The sequence below is a fragment of the Canis lupus genome, chromosome 27, assembly GCF_048164855.1.
Source record: "Canis lupus baileyi chromosome 27, mCanLup2.hap1, whole genome shotgun sequence".
NCBI lineage: Eukaryota > Metazoa > Chordata > Mammalia > Carnivora > Canidae > Canis > Canis lupus.
In genome coordinates this window covers 36,106,250-36,118,956 of record NC_132864.1, presented here as the reverse complement: position 1 = coordinate 36,118,956, position 12,707 = coordinate 36,106,250, and the positions used below count along the sequence as shown (strand labels likewise).

General features: G+C 52.1%; 1 protein-coding gene across 3 annotated transcripts in view; it reads left to right on the top strand.

The window, feature by feature from the left end:
• RSPH14 (radial spoke head 14 homolog) overlaps window positions 1-7,169 on the top strand; it is a 78,077-nt gene extending 70,908 nt beyond the window's left edge. For all 3 annotated transcript variants that reach the window (XM_072803389.1, XM_072803388.1, XM_072803390.1), the window contains exons 5-7: window positions 2,863-3,088; window positions 5,026-5,162; window positions 6,872-7,169. In XM_072803389.1, coding sequence (XP_072659490.1) covers window positions 2,863-3,088; window positions 5,026-5,162; window positions 6,872-7,110 — 602 coding nt within the window. In that variant the 3' untranslated portion in view covers window positions 7,111-7,169. The remainder of the gene's footprint in view (window positions 1-2,862; window positions 3,089-5,025; window positions 5,163-6,871) is intronic.
• Window positions 7,170-12,707: the final 5,538 nt, after the last annotated feature.

Genomic DNA, 12,707 nt, shown 5'->3' with positions numbered 1-12,707 from the left:
TTGGTGGATTTTTCTGGCTCAACCACTGAATCCATCGCGGCACAGCAGCCATGCCAGACCCGGGGCCCTCCCCAGGTACGCCCCATACCTCATGCCTTTGCCCTTTGGCCCCATTAGGTCCAGCTCCCCTGGGCCTCCCTCCCTGCAAGTCCAGAGTCCTTAGGACCCTGGAATTCCATGTGCGTTCTACATGCGCACGAACTTGTGTTGTGGTGCCGGGTCCTGGCCTACTCTGCCGCTGGTCTCCCCACCCCCCGATGATGGGGGTGGTGGTGTCTTGCTAGTCTCTGGATGCTGGCAACAACACCGTCCTGTCTGGCTCTTCTCCCGGCTTGACCTGCTCTCCCAAGCCCCGCTGGCCAATTCTCAGGCTGTGGTGGGGCTGAGTGGGTTTCTCCAGTTTGTTTCCTTGGGGTCTGTGCAACCCCCCAGCCCCAACTTGAACAAACCATTGCAGATCTGGGTTAGTTATAAATAGCCAGGCCTGCAACTCTCCTTTTAGCTGAAAAGCAAAGTGAACGAGCAGAGAGGCACACCCGGCACGCGTTTTATTTTTAATCTTCTCCCTCTGTCTCAGAATGAACCCGGGTCCTGGTGCTCAGCATTTCTAGGAGTAGAAGCCCGAGACAAATGCCTGAGAAAACCCAAGTAGCTCAGGGCCCTGGCTTTGCCCCTGTCTGCTGTGTGACCTCAGGCACTTGAATTGCCTCTCTGGGCCTTGGTTTCCTCACCCAGGGAGGGAGTAGTGGAGCTGATTACCTCTGGCAGTTTGATTTCGACTCTCTAACTCTACCTTTTCCCCCCAGCCTGTGCCCAGCAACACGTTTGGGAGGAAGGGGTCTCTGGAAAGTCCAGACCTAGGTGCAAGTGAGGCCACAACCAAGCCCCAATTTGATGACGTGCAAATTCCTCGTCCCGGGGCCTTTGCTCAGGTGTCCCCCAGCCAGGAACCTTCTCCCTCTATGCAAAATCTTTCCAGCCAGCAAAATCCTTGCAAAGTCCAACTGTCACCTCTCCATGGTGAGCTGGGGAGAGGGTTTCCAGCTCAGGTTGCGACTGAGCTGGACCCATGACTGGGGCAAGTAGGGAGCCTGTGGGCAGGTGCCTGAGTGCACAGTGGAGCTAGAGCCGAAGGCCAGGTGTGTGGCCCAGCCATGGCCTGATGGGGAGGGAGAGGCTGAAGGGGAGAGAGGGGCTGTGTTCCTGCAGTGCAGGGACTGTGCAGCTTTTGTCTTTGTACATGACACCTCACCTCTCACCCTCACCCCACAGGCCTTTGCTTGTAACCAAGCCTCAGTGTTGGTGGAATTCCTTAGGATGCTAGGCCCAAGCATTCTGGTCTCCCATAATAGTTCTTTACGGAGATCATGTTCTCACCTACTACCCATTGGCATTGCACAACTCCCTACCCACTAGGCTGGTTTCCATAATGAGGAAACCAGGCTCAGAGAGGTAGAATAACTTTTCTAAGGTCACACAGCTGGATACATTTAGGAGTCCAAGCTAAGCGTTTTTTGAAATCTGTGTGGATTTAGCCTTAAGAAGTGCAGTGCCCTTAAAGCAATGGGCAACTGCTCTTCCTGTGTCAGGAGTATCCTGAGAATGGGGCAGAGCTAGTTGCTCCACCATGACACCCCAATGAGAAGCTGGCCAGGGACACTGGGAGCCACTGGACATGCATCTGTGCCTCTCCATCCCCCTCACTCCAGGGCACCTGCCATTTGATGTCCTCAGGAAGTGAGGGAGGAAGGCTGGGGTGATGTCTTCAAAGACAAAATCCCTGGTGCTAATTGGCACTTAGAGACCTTTAGGCTAATTAACCTGTTTACTTGTCTCTCTAGGGTAAATTAGAGGGTTTAGCTGGGGAGGCGGAAGAGAGAGGTGGTACTGGTGGCCACCTCCATGGGGGCTGTATATATATATATATGTATGGCTTCTTGGTGGGTGGTGTGGGCCACAGAGGAGGCCAGGAAAAGGGCCAGGAGGAAGGCTGGGGGCATGGGCGGGGGGGCTGCCCTCCCCAGCACCGGCCTGCTTACTTCCCAGTGATGGCTGCTTCAGAAGCAATTCTGGACACAGGGGAGTTGGGGCCCTCAGGAGGGCTGCCTGGCCTGGTTCTGGGTTCCCCTCCAGACATCCCTCAGGAAGAGAGGAGGAGCTGGAAGGAGGGAGGGGGAACATATCCTTGGGGAGCCTCACCTCACCACCTTCTCCCAGCCTGGTGCCCCAGCTGTGTGGAGCCCCCTTCCTGCAGGTTTTTGAGACACCCCCCCCCACCACCACCACAAGAGTCTATGGATTTCCTGTCTCCTTTGTTTAGAGGCACAGCTCTTTTTTGTCTGTAAAATGCTGGCCTGTTCACTTCTGCCTCAGGCCTGATACCTGGCTCTTTTTCCTTTCCCAAAGGCTGGCCAGATTGGCCTGAGGTTTCTAGTGGCTTAAAGATGTCGTGGGTGAGAAGGAGGAGGTTGGTTGTCCCTCCCCCCCCCCCCTTCCTTCTGGTGCAAGGAGGCAAAGGGAAGGGAATTTCTCCTGTGCCTGGGCCCTGCAGGGGTGGCTATTGTGCTCTCCAAGGGATGGCTGCTGCTCCGCAGGCTCCTGAGCACCTGTTGAAGGCTGATATCCCCCCCGCCCCCCCCGCCACCAGTTATAGGTGACCAAAGTTTGGGGGTCCTCCAGGGACGCATGGTTCCCACCCTAGCTTGTCATCCACAGGCTCCAGCTAGCTGCTCCAGGGTCTGGCAGCAAGGGGCATCTGCAACCCCCATCCCCCACCAGCTCTGCAGGACTCCCCTCTCCCACTGGCCACCAGAATGGGCAGGGAGGACTGACCCACCCTCTGTGCCCTTTCCTGTCCCGCAGGAGCCCAGGGCATTGTCAACAGCGGCCTGATTCCTTCCCTGGTGTGGAAGCTGCAGAGGGAGGAGGAAGAGATCCAAGGGCTCCTCCTGGACACACTGGCGGCCTGCCTGTTGGAGGATGCCACTGAGGCGCTGAGTAACCGCGTGGTGCCCTTCCTGAAGCAGAAGCTCCTCAGCACCAATGATGACATTCGCAGCAAAGCTGCCTGCATGCTCACTGTGGTCAGGTGAGCCTGGCCCTCGCAGACAGGGTGGACAGTGCAGGGAGGGCAGGAGCAGCTGGCCCCCCGGGCTTCCACTTCTGCCGAGGCTCAGAGAGGCACCTGAGCACCCCCAGTCCCGCAGCAAGCCAGCCTGCCCCGGAGCTCCCAGGAATCCACCTCAGGGCTGGCTTCCCCGCCCCAGCCTGTTTGGGCCTTGTGGGAGGAAGACCCTGTCCCCTTGGGCAGGGGCCTCTGTCCTGTTGGCCCAACAGCTTAGCACTCACAGTCCTGTATCCCAGGAAGCCCCCAAGTCCTGGGTAAAATGAGGTGGTTGGTTCCCCCCCCCCCGCCCCCGCCACCTCCCCGTGAAGAAGGCAAACACAGAAGTGTGGCGGTGATAGCAGTCACTAAGTGCTCTGTAGGTGCCAGGCATTGTCTACAAACGGCAGTCCTCCACGGAAGGTGCTTGATTACCTTTTATAGGGAAGGAAGCAGAAGCATAATGTGTCCAGTCACTGGCAACCCAGGGTCGCAGGGGATCACAGTCTAAATCCTGGCCTGGAACCTGAGGGAGCACGCAATGCCTCAGAGCTGGGAGGGAGGAAGGGAGGCAGTGTGTGATCCCAGACAAAGACCGTTCCCCAGGACGATGGTCCCTTGTCCCCCCAAGTCCATGCCTTAGGTATGGCCACCTGCTTTCGTCCTGGCACCTCCTGCCTCTCTGGGCCCTGGTTGTCCCTCCAGCTGGGATTCTGTCTAGAAACCCGGGCCAGCATTTCTGTGAGTGTGGCCCCTGATCCAGACCCCTGGGAGCTTGTGAACATGGAGATTTTGGGACCCTGCTCCAGACCGATCAGCACCTGGTCTCTGCTCAGAGGTCCCCTTCCAGTGAAGCCTCTGAGGACCATACCCATTCTAGACAACGACGGCCTCCACCAGGCCCGCCTGTGCTTTTCACCATTCCCTGCTGTTTCATGTGTCACCCCTGAGGGTTTTTTGTTTTGTTTTGTTTTTTTTTTTGAGGGGAATTCCTGACGGCAGGACTTTGCTCTGCTTGCTGCTTGAGAGCAGGTGTTCAAAATGGGGGTGGGGGGGCGCGGTGTAGCTCTGGTCCCCCGGGAGAAGGCAGCACTGTCTGGAGACGTTTTTGGTTGTTCCAACTTGAGGGAGAAGGGTGCTCCTGGCATCGAGGGGTGGGCGGGGAGCCGGAGATGCTGCTCAGCATCCCACAATGCATGGGACAGCCCTCACCACAAAGAATGATCCAGCCCCAGTGTCAGTCGTGCCGAGCTAGAGCAACCCTGCACTGGCCTCAGCGTCTGGGCCAGGGTCCACCACAGTGTTCGGTCAGCCCTGGCCGTGGGAATGAACAAACACACGGAATCCTGGCAGGCGTGGCCCAGGACTCTGCATCTTTGATCAAGTTCCCAAAGGGAGCTCGTGGGGAGTCCATCACATTTATTTTCACAGCTTCACACAGTGCCAGGATTAGAAGTGACTTACAATGTCTCTCCCATGAGGGTGGCTCTGCACGGATGTCTCCCTGGTGGCTTGGTGCAGCTCCTGGGTCTTAGCCCATCTCTGGCAGCTCCGGCTCTTGCATGGAGTCAAAACACGTGTCCCTGTGGGTCGCACCCCTGGGCCTTGCTGCTCCCCATTTTGGGGCTGGGGTGATATGTCTGGTGTCTTCATGTATTACCTTAGGGCAAGGGTCCATCAGCCCCTGGCTCCTCTGCGATTTTGCTTGAGTGGCCCCAAGCCGTGCTCCTAGGTCATCTCAGCATGGGGGTGAGACCCAAACCTCACACCAGTGCTCTCTTGCACCCTGGCACCCCTTGACCAGGCCCAGACCACCAGGGATGGTCCCAACACACATCCTCCTGGTGTCCCCTGGGGTGGTCCTTGGCCCTGCCCACCTCCTTGCCAAGCGAAGCCACACAACTGTCCCCTCTCTGGCCCAGCATCCCTCTGGAGGGCAAGAACCAGGTGTGGCAGCATGATGTCATCCCCATCCTGGTGCACCTGCTGAAGGACAAGATGGAGGAGGTGCAGGCCAATGCTGCCGGGGCCCTCATGTATGCCACGATGACCACCCAAGGTGAGGTGGCCTGCTGGCCAGGTGCATCTCCTATGCAGGCGGTAGTTTACTAGGCAGTGGGGGTCTCCTGCAAGCTTTCCAGAATGCTCATTTTGCTCAGCATCCCAGTACTGCCCCTTCCCTGCCCTACCAAAATACTTTTCCTGGCCTGCTGTTGAAGTCCCTTCAAGTTTGGGCCCATGCTCTACCCTCTTTCTTCCTGGCCATGGGGGGACTACCTGTGGCCCCTCCCTGGTCACTCCCATTAGGACCTCTGTCCCTTCATGCCAGGCTGTTCCCTGGGCCTGGAATTCCTGCTTCCGACCCAGACCCCTTGTAAGCCTTGATTCTGGGATTAATTATATAGTTTGCCATCCTTGGTTTGGTTATCCTGAAACCTAAGCAAACACTGGAGCCCTTGCTTCCATGGTGTTTTTTTTATCGAAATTATTTTTTTCAATGGGTGGGGGTGGGGAGCAAATAAGAGTATGAGATGACCTCTCCCACCTGGGGAACAGTCAGGCTTCCATGCTAAGTCCTCCAGTCCTGGCCACAGGAATGACTGGGGTTGGTTTCTTCACCTGGAGGCCAGGTTAGGCCATCCCACGTGACCTCTGAAAGCTGTCTATTCTTCTCTGTGCCCACAAATGCCTGCATCAGCCCCATGCCTTGTGCCTTCTTGGTGTTCCACCGAGGACTGACTGGGTCTCTGATTCTCAATCAGCATGCTGCAAAGTCCCCCAGAACTGGGGTTCTCAGCCATTCCCCACTTGACACTAATGGTGGTATTTGAGACATACCAGAGGAGGAGAGGTTGGGGCCTTTCCAGAGCCACAGTCCCCTTTTGATTGTGCAGTGAGGATGCTGACCTCCAGGGCAGGGCATCTTGTGTGCATATTGCTCAGACAGGGCATACTCAGTGCAGTGTCTTGCTTGGGCTTCCTGTGGGAGCTCTTGGAGGACCAGAGAGGTGACCATGGGTCCAGGCAACAGCTGGGATGTGAGGCCACTTTTCACAGAGTTGGCACTCCAGCCAAGGGTCCCCACGCCCCTGCCATGGGGCAGACCCTGTGCTGGGTGGTGGGGACTTGGCCCTCAGGTCTCAGCCTCTGGCGAACAGTTTGGTGGGAGTGGCAAAGGGTTGATGACCTACTGGAGAAGCATGGAATGCAGTGGGCACAGGACAGCGGCCAAGCCTCCTCTGGGAGGGGCCTGGGTGTTGACCCAAGGGACAGCGGGAAACAGCAGAGCAGAGGGCGGCCACAGGATCTCAGCACACAGAGTGCATTGAGCGTGGTAGGAAGCTGGGAGCAGGGGGCAATCACCTGGCCTTTTAGCAGGCCGGGGCAGCAGGAAGGTGGCAAAGGTTAAGGAGGGGGCATCTCCTTTACAGATTAATGTCTGCATCCCCCAATAAACCGTAAGGATCAGGAGGGAAAGACCTATGAGTTTTTGTGCCTTGCACAGAGCAGGTGTTCCAGAAATACCTGCCACGTCAATTGGATTTTAATTTTTGTGTTTTCTTGAGAGAACTGGACTGCAGGACAGGCATCAGGGTGGTGTGAAGCCAGTTGAGGGGCTGGAGGGCCAGAGGAAGGTGTCAGGGCCTACAGGGAGTGAGAGAAGGCACCTCTCCTGCGGCCACACAGACCAGAGGCCAGGGTTGGGCTGAGGTGACAGAGATGGAACAGACAGCCCCCTGAGGGACACTTGGTGTTGGTGGCCCACAGGGAAATATGCTGCCCTGGACGCAGAAGCCATCCACCCGCTCCTGAACCTGCTGTGCTCATCCCTGAGCAAGGCACGCTTGAACGCCACCAAGGCCCTCACCATGCTGGCCGAGACCCCTGAGGGCCGCAAGTTTCTGAGATCTCACGTGCCCGTCTTCCGCACCCTCGAGGAAGACACCAGTGAGGCAGTGCGGCGGGCAGCCCGGACTGCTATCAAAGTCATCGAGTGGAAACCCTGAGCCTCTTGCTGGGCCAGACCTAATAAGCTGCTTACCTAATAAATGGCTGAATCTCTTTATCTTGGGACTGAATGGCCCTTTATGTTCCTGGAGTGTGGTCACGTCTCCCCTCTCTCCTGCAAAGGGGAAGCACCCAGCTTCAAAGGACTGGGTCATGGTGGCCAGGTGAGGAGGCATGGGCTAAATCCAAGGCCCAGGGATAGAAGGGTGATATCCTGACTCTCTGCTGGGACCAAGTGTCCCCTGAGAAGGTAGAGAGCAGGGCTGAGCTCTCCAGGAAAAAGGAGGGGGCAGAAGTTATATTGGGGGAAGGAACACAGCTGGACCAGGCACTACCCAAACTTTAGACACTTGAGTGACCAGGCCTTTGGGTGTGGCTGAACACTGCCCTGCTTAGCCAGTTCTGCCCCTCTCTCATGATGGGTGGCAGGAAGGAAGGTCAAAGTGCCAGCCCATGTGGACTCTTTCAGGAGGAGTATGCACTGTATGAGGCCCCCTAGGAATGCATGCCCAGAACGGGGATCTTCCCCTAGAACAGAGAAGCCATAAGAGTAAGCTCCCAGCTGGCTTGAGGCCAACTACACCAGCCCCGGGGCAGCCCTCTGACCAGCCTTGCATGTAGGCCTCCACCTGCCTCTCTTCTCCCCCAAATGAAACTGGCAAAGGAGGCTGGAGAGCTTAAAGGGGTTGGAGGAAAAGCCAGGCTGCAGAGGGTAGGAGGCTCGGGGACCCTTTACTGTTGCCAGCCTTCCCTACCTGGTCTGGCAGGATGCTAGTTCTCAAACCAGTCCTGACTTCTGTTGGAAAAGCTCAGGAGGGGAGCTTTTTGAGGCTCTCTGCCTCAAATGAGGTTTTCCTCATTATAGAACCAACCAACAGCAGTATTTCCTATGGGACAGAACCTCCCAGGCTTATGGGGTGCCCAGTCCATCCAGAGTAAACAGCATCAGCATAACCAGAATCCTCAAGTGAACACCTTCTTATAGTTCTTTCAGTGACTGGGGCTTCCCTTTCCTAAAAGAAACAGAGAAGTTGGCATCCTTGGAATTAGAGGATTAGCCCAAGTAAGTGTTCATGTTCTGAAAGGGACTGGCTGCTAAGCCCAGCTGGGATTTCAGGTAAGTCTCATTCTCAAAACAGGCGCCTAAAGAGGAAGCCTTTCCTCCTTCAGTAAAACAAGTGCTTGAAGACCTCTACTTCCTCATGTACCCATCTCCCCTCAACCCATAATATGCTGGTTCCTTTATTGCCTCACCAAAGGGCTGTGGCCAAAGTCACTGGCCAAGGTTCCTGATCATCTTGCTGCCGAGACCCTGTGCTCTTTGTTCTTGACCCATGCTGTGGCCAAGTATGGATGTTCCTTTCCCATAGCCACTGTCTTGGGCTTCCTTTCAAGAATCAGGCTGTACTCTCTTTGGTCTCTTTTGTAAAACCTTCTTTCTCTACATGACCAGTAACGTTCGTGTTTCTCACAGCTCTGTCTAGGTGCTCTCTCCTCCTGTTCTCCCACACAATCTCACCTACCTGGCTATGGGCCTCCTCTACCAGGTTCCCTTCTTAGCTAGGCCTGCCCACTGTTTTGTCTCCTCCAAATCGGTGTCTAGCCCCATCCTCTCTCCTGAGTTCTGGACCCTTCTATCCAACTGAATATCTACCCTTAAATGTCTCCAGGCAATAATTAATACCAATCCTTCACAAACTCTTCTGAAAAATAGAAGAGGAAGGGACACTTCCCAACTCATTTTATGAGGCTAATTTTACTCAAAATTAGCTGATATCCAAGCCAGACAAAGACATCATAAGAAAACGATAGACCAATATCCTTTATGCATAGAGAAGGAAAATCTCAACCAAATATCAGCAAACCAAATCCAGCTACATAAGAAAAGCATTATATACCATGACCAACTGGAATTTATTCCAGGAACGCAAAGTTGGTTTAATATTTGAAAATGAATCAATGTAATATACCAATGTTATATACCAATATAGATAGATGATAGATAGATAGATAGATAGATAGATAGATAGATAGATAGATACACACACACACATACACAATTAAGGACAGAAATCACATGATCATTTTAATAGATGCAGAAAAAGCACTTAGTGAAATCCAATATCCATTTCTTAAAAAAATAAATCCAAAAAGTCCAAACTAGGAGTAGAGGGGAACATCTGCAAAAAGTCACAGCTAACATCATTCTCTCTCTCTTTTTTTTATTGTTAACTCAATTTATTCAAAATTCGTACCACAATTTCTTCAATTTTTTTTGTAATACTAAATTTATTTTTTATTGGTGTTCAATTTGCCAACATACAGAATAACACCCAGTGCTCATCCCGTCAAGTGCCCCCCTCAGTGCCCGCCACCCAGTCACCCCCACTGCCGCCCTCCTCCCCTTCCACCACCCCTAGTTCATTTCCCAGAGTTAGGAGTCTTCCATGTTCTGTCTCCCTTTCTGATATTTCCTACCCATTTCTTCTCCCTTCCCTTCTATTCCCTTTCTCTATTATTTATATTCCCCAAATGAATGAGACCATATAATGTTTGTCCTTCTCCGATTGACTTATTTCACTCAGCATAATACCCTCCAGTTCCATCCACATCAAAGCAAATGGTGGGTATTTGTCATTTCTAATGGCCAAGGAATATTCCACTGTATACATAAACCACATCTTCTTTATCTATTCATCTTTCGATGGACACCGAGGCTCCTTTCACAGTTTGGCTATTGTGGACATTGCTGCTATAAACATCGGGGTGCGGGTATCCCAGCGTTTCATTGCATCTGTATCTTTAGGATAAATCCCCAGCAGTGCAATTGCTGGGTCATAGGGCAGATCTATTTTTAACTCTTTGAGGAACCTCCACACAGTTTTCCAGAGTGGCTGCACCAGTTCACATTCCCACCAACAGTGCAAGAAGGTTCCCTTTTCTCTCCATCCTCTCCAACATTTGTGGTTTCCTGCCTTGTTAATTTTCCCCATTCTCACTGGTGTGAGGTGGTATCTCATTGTGGTTTTGATTTGTATTTCCCTGATGGCAAGTGATGCAGAGCATTTTCTCATGTGCTTGTTGGCCAGCTAACATCATTCTCAATGGTGATAGACTGGATGCATTCCCCCTAAGATCAGGAATAAGACAAGAATGTCTGCTCTCAATACTTCTATTCAACATCGTCTTGATGGTTCTAGCCAAAGCAATTAGGAAAGAAAAACAAAAGGCATCCAGATTAGAAAGAAAAAAGTAAACTATATTTTTGTAGACAATGTGATCTTATATATGGAAAATACCAAGGAACACACTTTGAAACTATTAGAACTAGACACAAGTTTAGCAAAGGTGACAAAACTCCATTTACAATAGCATCGAAAAGAATAAAATACCTAGGAATAAATTTAACAAAAGAAGTAAAAATCTTGAGCACTGAAAACAAAACATTGTTGAAAGAAATTAAAGAAGACCTAAATAAATGGGAAGACACCACATGGATCAGATTGTCATGTACAACAATTATTTGTGTACGATTGTCAAAATGGCAGTAGTATCTTCATGCCACTCAAACTCAACATGTCCCAAGTGGTGCTCAACTTTTCTTCAATGTCCACTCCTTTCCCAACACGGCCTATCTTTGGAATTGGCACACCCTTTGCCCACATGCTCAACCCAGAGAGTCACTCTGGCCTCTTTCTCCACAAGTCTAATCAGTCAAATTCTGTTATTTCTAATTGCTGGCTTCTCTTGATGCCATTCCCTTCTCTTTTCCTCTCTGATACCAACTTGCCTGGATTGCTCTAAACAGTCTCTTGGTGGGTGTTCCTGCTTCCCTTTCATCTTTTCAGCAGCAGGCAGCAAATATGATCCTGTCCTTTCCTGCCGAAGCTCCCAGGAACTTAGTATCCCAAAGTATATAAGGCAAGTCCGGCCCCTGTTCACCTTGCCCTCCCCATCTCCCACTACTCTCCTATGCACAAGCCATGTCTTGGCATCCTCAAAGATGCTTTGCACTCTTGCCTTGTGTCTTTCTGCACATCGTCGCTTCTGTTGTCCAGCTAATTGACCTTCTCCTTTGGTCATAGGAAGCTTTCCCTGTCTCAGACTAGGTGGGCCTCCCTGCTGTATACACAATACGTGGTGGGGCAGTGTGTGGCCTTGGTGTTAGGCAGGGCTGTCCTAGGCCCTATGCCCATTTTCAGTGTACTCAGTTTCCTTGCTGAGTCTGTCCTCTCCCCTGTGAAATGTGGTTAATTCTAGTCCTTCCACAAAGGGTGGTTCTGTGGCTTGAATGTGATAATGCACTTACCCTGGGCAGCAAAACAGCAGGCCACAATAAATGCTGGCTGTCATGGCTACAGTTTCACTGTCTGCTGCCTATGCTCTGTTCGCAGCTATTTCCTTGCTGGAGCTTGCACATAGTAGGCACTCAAAAATGTCAGCCGAAGGGATAAACTAGGGAGAAGAGACTGCATTTGTATGTGCCTTCAGAATGTGATTTTTGTGATGCTGGGTGGGCCCCTGCCAAATCACTTCAAGGCACCTGGAACTTTTTCTAAAGACACAAATGATTTATTTTTGAGAAGAAGGAAGTGGAAGGAACAGCTTAGGGAGTCCCTGCAGAAACACAGCCCAGGGTGGCCTATACTTGACAGCTAAGGGAGTCTAGCTCTGGGCCCAATGCCCAAAAACATGCCTATTGCAGGTAGACTGGAAGGGACTAGGAAGAGCTCAGCAAGGAGGAAGTTTTCCTCTCCACCTGTCCTTCAAGGGTGCAGTTTGACTGTAGCCAGATAGTGCTGAATTGCTGGGAGACTTGTTCCGCTGAGCAGAGACTGCCTCAGTTCCACCACTGGTCCAGGCAGGAGCCAAAGTCCCACCCATGGGCAGCCTTGGCTCCAGCTGGCCTGTGAGGTCATCGGCAGTGGGCACAGCACCTGTGGGTGGGAACCCTGCATGGGGATGGCGCTTACACTACATGGCATCTTTGCCAGCAGGGCATACCTTTAAAAAGGAGAACAAAGCAAATGGAGGTTGGATATAGAAAGGAAATGGTTACAGGGAAGTAAACACAAGCAAAAATCCCAAATATATCTAGAAATAAAAAGCCAAAATTAAATTTAAAGTGAAAGTCAGTGTTTATGCAGTAGAGCCATTTGGAGAAAATGACTCATTTCGTAAAGGAACAGATGTTCTCATTTGCATAGTCTCTGGAGTCGCAAATGGACTTCACCCTGTCCCCTCAGCACGCATGCCCTGCAGCTGGTGGCACTTGATTTGTGACACTGAAGGAGTGTTTACATTAGTGTAATCTCTGGTCCCATATCCAGGGGTCTCCTTGTAGGAAAGACTTTCTCCACTGGATGAGAAGGCAGTCTGGAAGGGGCTGCAGTTTGCCTGCCCTTCCCAGATGCCCATGGGCCCCAGATGCCTTAGTAGTAGTAGATGTGCAACAGGACTATAGTCGATATCAAGAGGAACCCGCTGGCATTGGCAATTTCTCTCCAGAAGGGTATCTCTGACATGTCATCATACTCTGTCCCTTCCAACACGTCACCGTGCTGTGTCCCTTCAGATATGTCATGGCACTTTGTTC